The sequence below is a fragment of the Ceratotherium simum genome, chromosome 21 (assembly GCF_057802395.1).
Source record: "Ceratotherium simum simum isolate JZ-2026a chromosome 21, ASM5780239v1, whole genome shotgun sequence".
In the NCBI taxonomy this organism is placed as follows: Eukaryota; Metazoa; Chordata; class Mammalia; order Perissodactyla; family Rhinocerotidae; genus Ceratotherium; species Ceratotherium simum.
Genome location: NC_141920.1, coordinates 16,197,391 through 16,214,227, shown reverse-complemented (window position 1 = coordinate 16,214,227; position 16,837 = coordinate 16,197,391). Strand labels below are relative to the sequence as shown.

The window sequence follows — 16,837 nt, the reverse complement described above, 5'->3', positions numbered from 1 at the left end:
CCACTGGGTTGGCCCCCAGAAAAGTTGTTATTTGCTGATAATCACATGGCTAGGAAGTGGTAGTGGAGCTGGGAATCAAAACTCCAGAGTCTGTGTTCTTTCCATTCTCCTGAATTTCTGATTTGTTTTGGAAGTCTACCCTTAGATTAATGAGCATTAGATCCATAAAATAAAACTTACCAAAATTCATGGTAAGACTGGTGCTGGCTTCTGATGAGATTTCAGAAATATGTTTTTTTTGGAAATGATTATTTATTATATATAAATTATTTATTATACTCAGGAGGAGAGATATTACAACTTAATAATCATCATTAATGATTAGGCACTTAATATATATCAGGCACTGTGCTTAATCCTTTATAAGCATTTCACATATTTTAATCATTACAACCATGCTGTGTGGTAAATATAGCCACACACCATTGTACAGTGGCAGAAACTGAATTGCAAAGAGATTAAGTAATTTGATCACAATTACGTAGTGAGTAGTAGAAGAGCCAAGACATGATGCTGGATATGTTTGATTTCAACGCTCATGCTCTTAGCCATTATTTTATACTGCTCCTGAGCAGAGCCCCTTTATTAAGTGACTGACACAGGACTAAGTGTTGAGGACAGGACTAAGGCTCATGTTACAGGTCATATGTTGGCAATAATATACCTCTCCTTGCTGGTTGTTCGAATAACTAGCTACTCTACATGTTTCCCCGGGATTTCCAGATGCAAAGGGCGGATGGTTTTCAAAGGGGGCCTGCCTCTGTTGATAGGCTGATGATAATGTTACATCTAAGGGAGTATGTTTTGGTTGTGCATGTCTGAATCTACAGTAAGGAATCAGATTGCAGTGGAGGGAGGGGATTAGAGTGGGGTGAGGTTTGATTGCTCTGTAAGAGACCTTGAGAACACCTGTAAGAACCGTAGAGGTAAACCCTGGCCCACACTACTTCGAAAACCCGTGTCTGGATAAAATATCAGTTTGGAGATTTTGGAAGGCTGTTTGTCTACATAAGTGGTTTTTTTTTTTTCGGTAAGGGCTATAGAAGAACTTTCTTTGCCCCCAGGAACTGAAGGGCACGTTTCTGAAGTGACGACAGAGGTTCTCTCTGTCAGTGTTAGGATTATTGTACTTTCTCTGGGCCAGCAGAGGGAGCTCTGTAATAGGTTATGAGTTAAAATTTTGTCCCCATTTGTGTTCACAAACCCCCTTTCTATGGTAGGCTTTATTCTAGATCAAGACCATTATTTATTTATTTTAAAATCTATTTTAAGTAACCACAGCAACACTAGGACAGTGTCTTTATTTTATTTAGGTAGGAGATTGGATACCTCATACTTGGCAAAGTTCAAATAAGATTGAAGTCAGCCAGAATGTCTCAGAATAGTTTAAACATCTCCTCTCTCTTCCCAGATTTCTTAGTAGACCTTAACCAGAATTGGTATTCTCTTTCTGCAGCATGGTGCCATGCATATATATAGTTTTGAAACTGTCGTCAGCTAAAATGGCTGTAATCAAGTAATAAGTTTTAAAAATAAAACTTAAAATTCTTGTGCAGAACTGACTTGGGGAAAGTTATTTTATGTATCAAAATAAATATTAATAATGAAAATTTATAGCTTTTGTTGTGTAGCCTCTTTAGTTTTCATCTAATTTATTTCCATGTTGACTATACAGAATCCTAATTCTTTCTTTGGGAATAGCTTTTGCCCTTTTTCCTTTTTTTCTTTGTCTTTTTGTTACTGATTTGCAGTAGTTCTTTATATGTTGGATAGTAATTTTTTGTCAGTTTTGTGCATTGTAAATATTTTCTCCCAGCTTGTGATGTGTGCTTTTAATTCTGCAGGGTCATCTCTTAGAGAGCAACTTTCATTTCATGGTCACGTTTGTCTGAATTTCTTATACAGCATGCTTTTTGTGTCTTCTTTAAGAAATTCTTTGCTACCCAGATGTCTTAAAAATAGTCTATATTTTTTTTTCTAAAAGTTGTGAAGTTTTACTTTTCACGTTTAGGACTTTCTTTACTATATCAGGAATTTGTTTTTGCTTACAATATAAGCTATAGTCATCTAACTGTATTTTTTCTGTCTGAAAGACTTGCTTTCTCCCTTCATTCAGGTCGTTGGTCATGTTATCTTCTCAGGCCTTCCTTGACCATCTATCTAAAATAAATTCCTCTTCCCCTTCTTATTTTTCTTTCAGCGCAGATTACTATTTGAAACTTCTATCATTATTCTTTCTTATAAATTTTAGCATCAGTGTATCAAATTTTGTAAAATGCCACTGGGATTTTTACTGAATTGCATTGAATACATAGATTAATTAGGCAGAATTGCCATCTCTATGTTAATTCTTCCTATTCATGAACATGGTTTTTAGAAATAAGCCTCAAGAGTCTAATTTGGGATAGTTCATAAATTAAAAGAGTTTAAGAGTTTCCTAATAAAATGGCATCTTGAGGTTGCCAGTTTTTACTGATTCAGGTATTATTTCTGTCATTAATATTGATAGTAATATGTGCTTCAGAAAATCAAGCATATCACAGGGGTTTAGGAAAATGTTAATTATTATTAATATATGTCATTCAAAATAATATATTGCCATTGAATACCATTAGTAGTGCTGTGAAAATAATGAAATTTTGTACATATTGTCTTCTGTGTGTTTTATATCAAATTGTATGTGGGTGTTTTTTGGTGTGTCTTAATATGCAGAAAAATGGTTTCATCTTTCCATTCTCAAGCAAACATCTTTTTTTAAAGGAAGAGAATTTCTCTTATGTTTTATTAGATCATTTTTAAATAGGGCATTAACATTCAGGAGCTAAGATGAGACCTTCTAGTTCTATACTAGAAATATAGAAAGAATCCACACTTTCAAAAACGTACTGAAAATATTTTTGTAAATAAAGTGTGTTATTATATTTAAATAACATGTCAAATATAAAGTATATTTGAAAGCAAAAAAAAGAAAGATTTTTTTTCAGAGGCAGAGATAATCAAAAAAATCTTGGAGCAACTGAGATAGTTTGAGTTGTACAAATTTGTAGTTTAGCAGTTAAATGCTTTTGTCTCAAATAGGAAATGACAGGCCAAAGGATGGCCACTTAAAATAACGTGTACCCCATCTACTAAAGATTTGACATGCAACGGTTCTCCTTCCCAAGACTCTGGCTATGACGTCATAGTTCTTGTCTTTACTGCATTTTCGAGAGATACATAGCAGCCGGTTCCCCCTCCTCATCTCCAGGTGTAATAGGCCAAGGGGGCAGAACTTGGACCACTGAATTGAAAGATTGTTTCCACTGACTCAAACCTTTCAAATTAGACTCAGTGACCTAAAGAGAGTAAGTGGATGATTTTTATTTAAAACTTGCACTTCATTCATAAATTTCTAATTTTTTTCCTAGAACAGTAGCCGCCTTAATCTCTTTGAAGTAGAATTTTAAAGCATAGTGGCATAATTAAGTTAGGGCAACTCAGAAGCATGTTTTGGGTAAATTACTGTGATAGTATTATGTGGTAAAAACATTTTGTATTTATAGTTCCCCAGAAGGTCCTAAGTCTCATGAAGGCACCTATTGTTGCTATAAGTTTCCTCATGTTAAAAACCAATGTCCAGGCTTTTGTTGAAATGATTTTATTTCAACACCGTCCATCAGATACTAATTTTGGAGCTGCATAAGATGGAAATTCTTGACTTGCAGCCTATTTTCTTTCCGCCTGCAGCTGTTTGAAGGGGATTGCCATAACATTGCCTCCCTTGTGTGCTCTCTATCTCATTCCCTCTGACTCAGATGAAAACATTTGCAAGGACGGTAAATAGGACATAAAGTGCTGCAGGTATGTTAACACTTCTTTTACCACAGTAGCGTTACTGTCCAATTTCTGGTCCCCTTGGGATGCTTAGAACTATCAGCAGAGAATATTAAGTGTCCATGTGCCCTTGCCACTCACAGTCAGCATCATGTGCGAGTTTCAGATAGCATTCGTGTGGTTATACATACCAAAGCTAAAACTTAAAACATTTAGTTTTGTTAGCAACGTATCTCTCAGTAAGGGTAAGAGAAAGAAAAAGGAGTAGTAGAAAGAACATGAATTTTTGGAGTCAGAGTCTTTGGTTTGAAACTTGGCTCAGAGTCTTATAAACTTTGTCATCTTTGGCAATTTATTTCCTTTTTTGAGCCTCAGTTTCCTAGTCTGAAAAAGTGGGACATAAAAGTCCCTATTTGTAGGGTTGTTAAGATGATATGGGATAATGTATGTAAAATACTTAGCATATAAATGCTTAAAAATGGTAAGTGTGTAGTAAGTGTATGAGTCTTTTAATGTGTGACAGTGGCTTTTTCATTGGACCTAAGAATTTCTTCAACCAGGACTACTTTTCTGCATCCTAATACCTTTTCTCTTGCTAGTTATGTTTTTTATGTTTTTATGCTTTTTAGTTTTCACTCTGGGTATTAGTGGTGTTTTGTAAGTGCCGCTTCTGTGTCTGAGTACAGGCATGAAAATGGTTGATCTAAAGGAAGGTCAGTTGTCAATTTCAGTAATGTTTTAAAAATGTGCTGAGAGAGAGAGAGAGAGATTGAGAGAAAGAAGAGAGAGAGAGAGAGTGTGTGTGTTTCAGATTCTTTGGCAATAAGATGATAGATGGTTTGAAAATCTGTTAAATAGCTCAGAATACAAGATGGCAGATTTTAAGGCAGGCTAGACTCTATTTGGATCCACATGAGCCTTCCTTTGTGAAGTTTCAAACTGTTATCTTAATACTGTGGAATTTATTACTGACTGGATTTTTTCCGTCCCTGAAAGATAATCACTGTGGTTCACTGCGATTTTATCAGAAACTCCCTTCCGGGTGAGAAGAAGCTCCCCTTCTATTTACAATAGAAAAGCAGACATCTTGGTCCTTAGACTTTTCTCGCAGTTGCACAAAGAATTCAAGGGCATCCTGCCGGAGTGGAGACTAAATCCTAATTGTTTGTGCAGTTTTTCTAATTGTGTCCAGATGTTGGGCTCACTTTTGTCTTTGGAAACCATTAACATTCTTGATTCTTTTGGGATGAGCCAAAAAGCACAGACACGTGGTGCCTGAAAATTCATTCACAACACCCTGCCAGACCACATGTTAGGATATGAAAGTACCAGATCTCAGTGTAACTTGGGTGAAGGCCTCAAGGCCTATATTTTTGAGAAGATAAGGTGCTCCATTAGAGTTACATTGGTAAAAGCAGAGCCAAGAATAGCCATGGGGGAAGTGTATTTTCCCAGAGAGGGCAATAGCATGATAATAATGACGAACAAAGGAAGATGAGTCCCAAAAGGTACCCTTTGGCTCTTTGCCTAAGGGGCAGATCAATCTTGATGTTTAGATCAGTTAGGGGAATATATTTCTCTGGTGCTCTAAGCTGTTCTGTCCTGCTTACTCTTGATCAGCAAGAAAATGAAGATGCATTTTGACCAATATAAATGGGTCTATAAAGAAAAAGTAGATGATTCCCTTAAGTGTTTATGCTGTAAAAAATATCAACTTAGAATCAATCAGTATTTGTTAAAAATAAATGTTTAATACCAACCAAGAAATATTTATTAGATTGTCACTATGTGTCTTTACTGTGCAGTATACAAAAACCAAATGAAACATTTACTGCTGACCGGGAATTTATAGGTTAAAAGGGGAAGATGACATTTGTCATTATCATTATCTAATATTTCTGGAGTACCTACTATACTATAACTGTTTTTTCTAATTCTTTATATGTCTGGAGCATTACCTGGGTGCTTCAGATAGTGGTATTTGATGTTGACATAACTTAGTTGAGGAGATAAGATAGGACCTCTATATATGAAGGTAATACAATACTAGGCCAAATGCTGGGTAAGTGGTACAGAAAAGTCTTAAAGGTTTTGTGAGAAGGAAAGCAAGACTTAGATATGCAGAAAGGCTGGGGGAGGATATTCCAGGCAGGTGCCAAGTCAGGAGGTAGACACTTATATGTTGAATATTCAGTTTGACTGAAGTGGGTGTTGACAAGATATTGGAGGACCTTGAATGCCAAAGTAAGAAGTTTGAACTCAGTCCTGTTGGTAATCGGGTAGTATAAAGACATTTTGATCAGAAAAGTGATATAACAAAGTGGTTTTTTAGGAGGGTCACTTGGGTGGTATGGAGTTTGAAAAGACTGAAAAGGTGAGACCAACTGGAAATTGTTGCAATAACCAAGGTATGGATTGTTCTTGAACCTGTGAACCTTGTGCATCTTTTTAGATGTGCTGCCTCTGTTGGTCTAGTTAGTAACCTTTTGAAATTTGGATTTAGATCTCTTTGAATAGATATATGGCAGCTCACCAGAAAAGAACTAGAGCACCATTGCCCAAAAGTCAAGTTGATTTACATAGAGGCAATTACCAAAACTGGTTAACCAAAGAGTTATTCCAGTTGGATTCCCAGGAATCTTATGTTGGGCTCTAGGGAATCTTATAACTTATGATTCCAGCAATTCTTAGTGGTTTCAAAGAACATTCAAAACAATATTTAAGGCCATACACAGAAACTTGGATAATAGCTTGTGTAATTAAATGAGTTAATACATGTAAAGCACTTAGGTACCCAGTAACAAAAACAAAAACAAAAACCACACACACATAATAAATGTTAGATTAAAAAACAAAACAAACAACCCAATGGTAAGGCATATTATTCTAAGCCGGAAGAAAATATTTGAGGGATTACTCAAGTTTTTTTCTTGCAAATATTCATGCATGAAACAGAAAAGAAAATGCAGACTCTGCCCAGTTCTCTAGTTTAAACAGAATTAATTACTGTGAAGGTGGAAAAGAGTAATTATTGTAGAAGTTAAGGAAAGAATAGGTTGATCGTTTTAGTTTACTTAGTGACAGTCTTTGAAATGAATGTTTAAAATGGAAGGGCATAAAGTTTGTCTAGTAGGTGGGTCATTCCAAAGGAAAGGTGGGCTTCAGTCTTTGGTCCTTCCCAGTCTTTGGTTATAACTACTTTAGCATTGTGAGATAGCTCATGTGAATCCAGAAATAAAAGTAAATAGTAGAGGAAAGGGGTCCTTCTGTTTTTTTTTTTTGAGTTATTGATCTATAATTCACATACAATTCACTCATTTAAAGGGTACAATTCAGTGGTTTTTAGTATATTTACAGAGTTGTGCAATCATCACCACACTCTAATTTTTAAAAATTTATTATATTTTAATTGAGATGTAATTCACGTATCATAAAATTCACTCTTTTAAAGTTACAATTCTGTGGGTTTTTTAGTATATTAACAAGGTTGTGCAACCATAACCACTGTTGAATTCCAGACATTTTCATCACCTCCAAAAGAAACCACAATCCTGTTAGCAGTCACTTTTCAGTACCCCCTCCCTCCATCCCCAGGCAACTATTAATCTGCTTTCTGTCTCTATGGATTGCCTATTTTGGACATTTTATATAAATGGAATCATACAAAATGTGGCCTTTGTGTCTGGCTTTTTTCACTTAGTTTAATGTTTTCAAGGTTCACCCATGTAGCATGTATCAGTACTTCATTTCTTTTTATGGCTGAATAATATTCCATTGTGTGAATGTACCCTCTTTTGTTTATAATCTAATTTTAGAACATTTTGATCACCCCCAAAAGAAACTCCATATTCGTTAGCAGTCACTTGCCATTCCCCCCCACCGCCACCTCCCAGTCCTAGGCAACTGCTAATCTACTTTCTGTCTCTACAGATTTGCCTCTTCTGAACATTTCGTATAAATAGAGTCATAGAATATGTGGTCTTTCGTGACTGGCTCCTTTCATTTAGCATAGCGTTTTCAAGGTTCATCCATGTTGTACCGTGTATCAGTATTTCATTCCTTGTTATTGCAAACAGTATTCCAGTGTAACTATATACTACATTTTATTTATCCATTCACTGGTTGATGGACATTTGGGTTGTTGGATCCTTCTGCTTTTACATAGCATTTGTCAAAGAAAAATAAAGATAGGGTACAATTGGTTATGAATTCACCCCTTTGTCTGTGGGCTTAGACAGAGTGTCCGTTTAGCTTGCCACATGCTGCTTACAAAGAAAAATGGACCAGTCATAGTATAGGAATTCATGCCTTTCGTGCATCAGATAAAAGAATCAGAGCAAGACATGGCTGTTTCCAAAGTCTGACTTTTCTGCTCAATCCCTTCTCCCCATGGCTTCAGGTTTCTGATATTATCATTCAGTCGAATGTCTTCATTTCCTGGGATACGTCTGAAAAATTGCCCTAGCTCGTGTTGAAATAAAAGCCCAGCAGCAGCTGAAGCCCTGGGGACAGCATTGCCTTTACTCAGCCTGGAGTGATTCTCTCAGGCTTTTCAGTCCTGACAGGCTGTTGTCCAGCACAGTTGATCATCTAGTCATGAGTCCTGAAGGAAGACTTCAAAGATAAGGTTACTGGGAAAATTCCATTCCCCCACTCTTTCTACACTCAACTTAGTAGCAGTTCTGACACGTCAAGAATTTTCAATTTGATTTTAGAGAATTTGCAATATGAGCTGCAGGTCACCAGACTTAAACCGGATGATTAGGGTTCAAATCCTATCCTTGCTGGTAACTAGCTACGTAACCTTAGGCAAATTTCTCACCTATAAGGTGGAAATAATAATACACACCTCAAACGATTTGAGGATTAAATGAAAAAGAACATTTTCTAGCACTTGGTAGGTGCCTGGTAAGTGCAAGTCCTCTTCCCTCCTACGTTATTTACATGGTGTCCATGAATTTGGATGGGAGCGTCAGGTGAACGCCCCTAGAAAAAGCCTGCAACTTAAAAGGCGTTCAGTAAATGTTAGTTGAATTTGAACCTGAGTTCCCAAAGAATGGAACTCTTTGTAGGGGGACATGGGGTGGAATGTGTGTGTGTGTGAGGAAGAGAGAGAGACAGACAGACAGACAGACACTATCGGTTAGTTTTTGCTCCATAACAAGCCACCTCAAAACTTAGCGGTCAGCTGGTGCGATAGCAGCTGGGGCTGGCTGACGTATGAGGGCCTCAGCTAGGACAATCTGTTGACCAAGGCCTCTCTCCACAAGGTATTTCACCATCTAGCAGGCTCCCTCAGGTTTTATTACATGGTTGTAGGATGCGCAAGCACTTTTCAAGTCCCTGCTTGCCAATACAATTGCTGTTGTCTCAATGGCCAAAGCAAGTCGCAGGGCCAGGCCCAGAGTCATTGTGGGAGGGCGCTACTAAAGGGCAAGAATATGGGGAGAAAATTACTGTGGCCATTTTTGCAAATGTTCTATCTTAGATACTAATTATGATAGTAAAGCAGATCTTAGCCTATAAAAATTAGACTGAGAACAGGTGCTATGATTTAATTAGTGTTATTGAGGACATGTTGATCACAGCAGGAGTGCTCTCTCTTCCATGTAAACTTAATCCATCAGTGAAAAACTCTCCAGTAGAGGTGGCTTCCCCTGTCAGTTGATTCGTTCATTTCTTCCACTTTAGTTATAGAAAACATTTTTATAACCAGCATCTCCAGATGATATCTTTTTTTTACTTTCTTTCTTTCTTTTTTTTTTTGTGAGGAAGATCAGCCCTGAGCTAACATCTGATGGCAATCCTCCTCTTTTTGCCGAGGAAGATTGGCCCTGGGCTAACATTGGTGCCCATCTTCCTCTACTTTATATGGGACGCCGCCACAGCATGGTATGCCGACAAGCAGTACATTGGTGCCTGCCCGGGACCTGAACCTGCGAACCCTCGGGCCGCCGCAGCGGAGAGCGCGCACTTAACCGCTGTGCCACCGGGCCGGCCCCCCTCCAGATGATACCTTGATTACAGTTTGGGCCAAGGAAAATTTGATCACTTCTTTCATCTGTTTAAAAAAAGCCAAAAAACTGCCACTAACAACAACAAAAAGAAACAAAGAATCAGACCATCTTGTCACAAATATTTGTTGAGTCCTAACTATTTCTCAGTTTTGTCTGGTCTTTGGTTTATGCCTGTACACATCTAAGTGTCACAGTCCCTCTGGAGATAAGAACTTCTTTTGAATGGTTGTCAGTAACTGGGTATAGATGTTGGGTCAAGTCATAGAATCATGGAATTTTCAAAGCTGCAATGGGACATTAGAAATAACCTGGTCCAGTGGCTGTTTTTTGCAGATTGGAACCTGTGGTTTTCCCAAGATCACATAGTGAGGACCAGGGTAGATCTTTGAACCCCAGGATAGGGATTTTTCTAGTGTTTTGTGCTGTCTCCAAAACCAACTTTAGCTTTTTTGTAATCGGATACACTTAACCATTTAACTAATCATTTCACTATAATTAAATTTCTTATACCTGTGTAAATTGTATTCTCAGATTATGCCTGAATATGTGATTAGATCAAAAATTACTCTTATTACAAAATTCACTATAGTTTTGGGGACTTTGGTTTCTCATAAATATTAGGTATAATCAGGTTCCTGGTATTGATATGAAAAGATGAAAGCAAGGACGTTTTAGATAGAGTTTCTTATTTGTGACCCTTAGTTGTTCAAAGTAACAAAGAATAGTTGGCTTTTTAACTCCAAAAATATTAGAAATCTTTGAGTTGTGAAGGGCTATCATTATCAAATAGAAAGAATTCAAATATGAAGAAAGCAAGTGGTCTCATTTTCTCATCTAAACAGTGATAGGAATTAGCTGAATGATTATACTTTTGCTTAACAGACTTTTCTTTGATCTTTATGACATGGTTTAGAATTAGACCACAGAGGGCCGGCCCCGTGGCTTAGCGGTTAAGTGTGCGCGCTCCGCTGCTGCGGCCTGGGTTCGATCCCGGGTGCGCACCGATGCACCGCTTCTCTGGCCATGCTGAGGCCGTGTCCCACATACAGCAACTAGAAGGATGTGCAGCTATGACATACAACTATCTACTGGGGCTTTGGGGGAAAAAATAAATAAATAAAATTAAAAAAAAAATAAAAGAAACAGTTTATCACATTTAATTAATAAAAAAAAAAAAAAAGAATTAGACCACAGAAAGATTATCTTTAGTGTTTCCTCCCTGGCTTAAAGACTTGAATTTCTAAAATCCACCTGTATTGAAACTGAAAGGAATTGATAAAGCATCATAGAAATATATTGTACCAATAATACAGTTTTTATTGTTGGATATAGATGTTGATTTTTTTAAAAATTATGTCTTTATGGTTTTCGTAACAATTCCACAGAAGAACGTATTTTAAATTTCCTATTATTTCTATGCAGAAGTTGCCGTTTTTATTGATGAACTCATCTCAGTCATTTCTCTGTGCATGTATAAAGATGGCTGGATAAACAGATATGAAATGACAGAAGTAGTGAGAAGTTGGTGCATGATATATGCAACTTACTCTCAAACATTAAGTGTGTTTGAAGAAAGGAGATATTCTGCTTTGTATGTATTTCCTAAGAAAGAGGATATTCTCTTTTGTTACCACAATACGGTTATCAAGCGGTGATTTTTCTAAAGGAGAGCTTTTTCCTTCTCTCCCAGCCCCCTTCACTTTAGATTACTACTCTGAGCTCATGGATTCCTTTTATTCAGTGTATTTTTTTTTGATGCTCATAGTGTCCCAAAATTTACCAGTGGGAGCCCCTCCAGGTGGTTTCAATGTCCTGTTATGTCCCCATCAGTTTTTGAGTACTTGCTTGCTTTTTTTAGCACAAAAAGATGTTCCTGACCCACTTTGTACTTTTCCTGCCCTAGAGCTGGAATCGGTTATTTCTCTTAAGAAGCCTTAGTTCCTCTTAGTGGGGAATGATATTTGAAAACCAAGATCTGAGCGTTAGGTATGCTCATTGGTAATGAGGTGTCATTGCTTCAAGGCCTTTTAATGAAAAAAGCCTGGATTTTTTAAAATAAATCATGAGTTTATGTTAATACCCCAGTTTAGATACAACACACTGGAATTCTTTTGTACCTTCCTCTATTTCATATTTTGATAGATATTGCCAGATCCCCTTCGTAGGCCTTGTACTACTTGGCAGTGATGTGAGAGTGCCTGTGTCCCACAGCTTTACCAACAGATAGGGTGTTGTCAAGCTTTTGAATTTTTGCCAATCTGAAATGTAAGAAATCACATCTCTAAGTAGTTTTGAGTTTCTCTTATTATGAATGAACCAAACATTTTTTTCATGTTTAAGGACTAATTGGATATCTTTGTGTGTATACTGTCTTTTCAAGTCTTTAGCCCATTCTACTTTTTTCTTGGTCTTCTTTTCCTTGATTTTAGGAATTCTTTGTATATTTGGGAGCTTATCTGCCTAATATATAAAGAACTCTCAAATTTTTTTTAAAAAGAAAATTCTTTAAAAAAATTTATGATATTTGTTGCAAATACTTTCTTCCAGTTTGTCATTTGTCTTTTCTCTTGGTTTGTAGTATGTGTGTGCTTATTAATTTTTGAAAATTTGTGATGTTTTCTTCACACAAAGGGTTTTTATCTGTCCATTTTTTATTGGATCTGGGTTTTTGTCACAGTAGAAAGCCTTTTTCCACACCCAGGTTTTAAATGCGTTCACACATGTCTTTTTCTAGTACTTAACGGTTTCCATTTTTACAATTAGACCTCTTATCCATTTGGAGTTTTTTGGTTTAAGGTATGAGGTGTGGATCCAATTTAATCTTTTCCAAATGCCTATCCAGTTGTTTGGATAGCCTTTTGGGCTTTCTGTTTTGCTTCTGGACTTTGTGTTCTGTTCAGCTGGTCGGTGTATCTGGTCAGGATATTTTGTATAGAGTACACTGTACTCTGTACATGTCAGCAGTCGGTAGCGCTGTTGCAGTGGCGTGGCTCCAGGAGGCTCTCTGAACACTCCTTTTTTATGTGGGGGTTATGTGGAGGCTTGCTGCAGAGCTGTCTCTGAGCCAGTGCTCTCCTCTGGTGGTCCCAGAGCAGAGGACTGATCAAAAGGACTTAGTTTCCTGACGTGTCAGCAAATCCAAAACACCCCCATTTTGACAAGTTTTATTTTGTTGTAGTTCCTTCAGAACTATATATTATGAAATAATATGTTAGATTTAACTGAAAAATTAAACAAAATAAGCATGAAAAGTACTTAGCATCGTACCTAGAACAAACAACACAAAACCCGCGTTCTGCACATAATCTTTGACTGGTCCTAGCAAAACGGTGTTTAATCCCTACTAAGTGAGGAGGCAGCAGTGAAGTAAGCTGTTGGCAGCCTCTGGAAGTGGGCACATCTGGGATTGGCTGCTGCTGAACTTGGCAGTGGTGACAGTGAGTAAGATGACAAACGTCTGAGACGCGGTCAGGATGCTGGCTTGAGACTGGACTAGGCAAGTGTCAGGAGATAAGAATGCATGGACAAGGGTGCCTGGAGAGAAACATGCTGTTCTTAATCTTCTAGACCTCTTCCTATCCACTTGTTAAGGCTCTGAACTTTCTGGTCTTTTGTCCTGGTTACTGGGGAAAAGGGCATTATAAACCCACGTGTTCATGGAAAGCACTGAAAAAAACCTTCTGTACTTCCCAGTATTAGAATACTAATCACCAGCACAAAGCTACTTCAGCATGTGAAATAGGTACATTCACTTAGCTAGGTTTTTAAGTTACACCAGGTAAAATGATTTTTTTTGCCATTGTTATTAGTTGTAACTAGTAACTGCTGTATTCTGCTCTCGTATGATAACTGCTGCTACACAACTGCTGATTCTGTTCTGCTATGAGCCATTCTCAGGGATGGTTTGAGGCCCCACCTAAGCCCCCCTCTACTAGTCTTCCCTGGCCACCCCAGCTTGTAAGATCTCTCCATCTTTTGGGCACATGTAACTCTTATAATCAGTTCTGTCTATTTAATACTTATCCTGTACTGTCTTTAAAAAAAAATGTTTAAAAGTAAATAAAATCACCTATTAACCTACTATCAGAGACAAATCCGGTTAACATTTTGGTATATTTTCTTCTAGTCTTTTATTTGTTTTTTCTCTTACATATAGGATTTTACAGAGTTGAGATCATACTGTATATGTAATACTGTATCCTATTTTTTCGCCTTAACCTTATCATAAACCATTTGTAAATAGTGTTTTGAAAGTTACATAATATTTCATGGAGTGGATTGTGATTTACTTATATTTTCTTTTTCATGCATATTTTTCTCATTAGTCCAATTAGATCATGAGATTATCAAGGGGAGTCATCCTACTGTATCATCCCCCTTCTGTACTCCAGTGCCTATAGAGAATATTGTATATGTAGATGATTAATAAATGTTTTTGCTTGATTATCTGTTTTTAGTATAAATATTATAGCAAGTATTTGCTAAAGGCGACACAAAAAGTATTACTTGCGGCTTACTCAGCATCATTGCATCACCAAGTCTTTCCATCTAGAAAAAGAGATCCTGGGGAAATCTTTGCATGTATTTTAGAGGGGTCATGAATCCTCTGAAATTCTATGAGAAGTATTTTGAGTGAACATGTATGCATTTTCCTGCAGTTTTCATTAGATTCTTGAAGGAGTCCTTATTTAACAAAAAGCGCCGCTGATCCACTGGCTGTAACCCATCTGGAGATAGGGTCTATTTATTAAACTTATCTGAAATCTAAGATATTATATTTCACCTTTTATATTTCTTGGCTTTCAGGAAGAGATGAGACCATGCAGTCTGCAAAACCATCTTTCCTTGAATACTTTGAACAAAAAGAAAAGGAAAATCAGATCAACAGCTTTGGCAAGAGCGTACCTGGCCCACTGAAGAACTCTTCTGATTGGAAAGTACCACAGGATGGAGACTATGAGTTTGTAAGTAGTGTTGCAAGAAAATGGTTATGTCTCCTGGGAAAAGTTATTTGAAATATCACATCCAATTCTGTCATGTCACTGAACGTGCCTGAGCCTTTTCTCATGCAGTTCAAGTCTCCTCTCCCTGTCCCCGGCAGCAGCTCCTGGGCTGAGGCCTCGTGAGTTTGAGGCAACAACGTTTTGGTTGGTATTCGAGCAGTTCTGGGCTCCCAATTAGTGGCATCTATTTCACTTTAAAAATCTTTTATTCACTTGCCATTTTGCTTTTTGTCGAGTTTGAAATTGTTAATAGTACAAGAAATATTCAGCCATCAAATGGAGATGTGCTGTCTTTAATAGTTTATTTGGGATTGGGCTTTTATATTTAAGAATTAGGCTGTGGGCCGGCCCTGTGGCTTGGTGGTTAAGTGCGCGCGCTGCGATGCTGGTGGCCCGGGTTCGGATCCCGGGTGCGCATCGAGGCACCACTTCTCCGTTCATCCTGAGGCCGAGTCCCACATACAGCAACTAGAAGGATGTGCAGCTACGACACACAACTATCCACTGGGGCTTTGGGGGGAAAAATAAAATAAATAAAATCTTTAAAATCTTTAAAAAAAAAAAAAAAAAACAAAAAGAATTAGGCTGGAGGGCAGTTGATGCTGTTTTGTAGCGTCTTTGTTGTTTTCTAACCATTATCCTAATTTTAGACTCTCTGAGAGGATTATTCTGAATTTTGTCTGAGGATGAATATTAAATTGTTCCAAAGTTTCTTACGAAAAACTGGGTGTGTTTTTCCTTTTTCTGCTGTGGAACGTTCTCCCTTAACCACAGACACTTGTTAATGTTCACAGAGATTTAATGAGTAGAAGCAATAAAACATTTGGGGAATACTAAGCATTTGGGGAGTCTGCATTCCTCTTCTGAATATTTTTAGAAAAGGATTTTCTCTTTAGGAATATTTAATTTGTACATTGTTAAATTCTACCGTAATTCTGTTGTTGTTTATAAGAGCTTAGTTTGGGCTTTATATTTAGATCCTGGGAGGCCTTTCTAGGCCTGGCTTTCCACTGTCCTACTGACTGACCTAGAGGAAATAAGATCATTCTTCCATAACATAATCTCTACTTTTGTAGGGTGGCAGGAAAGTCATAGTTTATACAACTAATGATAGAGATCTTTTGAGGACCATAGTAACTCACCTGAGGTTGTTTAACCAATTAGCCACTGAACCCATGTTCATCTGTTTGTTATCTCTTTGTTCATCATTTATTTATTCATCATCTACTGTTCATCACCCTCTGCTTTATCATCTCTTCATTCATTTATTTATTAGTTTTTTGAGTGCCAGTATGTGCTTGACACTTTTCTAGGGATATAGTAGTTTTCAGAATAGCCACAAAAAAAAATCCCTTACCTCTTGGAGGTTTCATTTTAGAAGAAGGAAAATAAGGAAGTAAAATATTTAGTGTGTCAGATAGTGGTAAGTGTTGTAGAAAATATAAAGCAGGAAAGGGAGATTGGTGGGGGAGGGAAGGAGAGAGAGAGAGTGTGTAGGGGGGTGTAAATGTGTCGCAGTTCTAAATGGCTAAGGAAGGTCTCATTGGTAAGATGATGAGGGAGTGAACCATGTGACTATCCAGAGGAAGAGCTTTTCAGGCAGCTGGAATAGCACACGTAAAGGTCTTGAGGCAGGGACTTGCTTGGTGTGTTTGCCCAACAGCATGTCTGGAACGGCATCAAGGGGGCGTGGAGCAGGAGTGAAAGCAGAGATGTAATGGGGAGCCAGGTAATGTAGGGCTTGTTGTGTAGTAAGGACTTTAGCTTTTACTCTGAGTAAAGTGGAAAGCTATTGGCAAGATGTGAGTTGATCCTATTTATGTTTTAAAAGTATTGTTTTAGTTGCTATATTAATACACTGTAGGAAGACTAGATTTTCTGAATACAGGTGTAGTGTTGTCTCCTGCATAAAGGAGCCAGATGTGGGGCATAACTGCTGCCATTCCTCTCTTCTAGGTCTTTGGCATTCGTATTTTCCACTGAGTCAGGATTCAGCTTCAGAAT

General features: G+C 37.5%; 1 protein-coding gene across 1 annotated transcript in view; it reads left to right on the top strand.

Annotated features, from left to right (window-relative positions):
• Positions 1-16,837, top strand: part of STK4 (serine/threonine kinase 4) — an 89,320-nt gene that overhangs the window by 35,476 nt on the left and 37,007 nt on the right. The window contains exon 10 of the mRNA XM_004430360.3: positions 14,637-14,794. Coding sequence (XP_004430417.1) covers positions 14,637-14,794 — 158 coding nt within the window. The remainder of the gene's footprint in view (positions 1-14,636; positions 14,795-16,837) is intronic.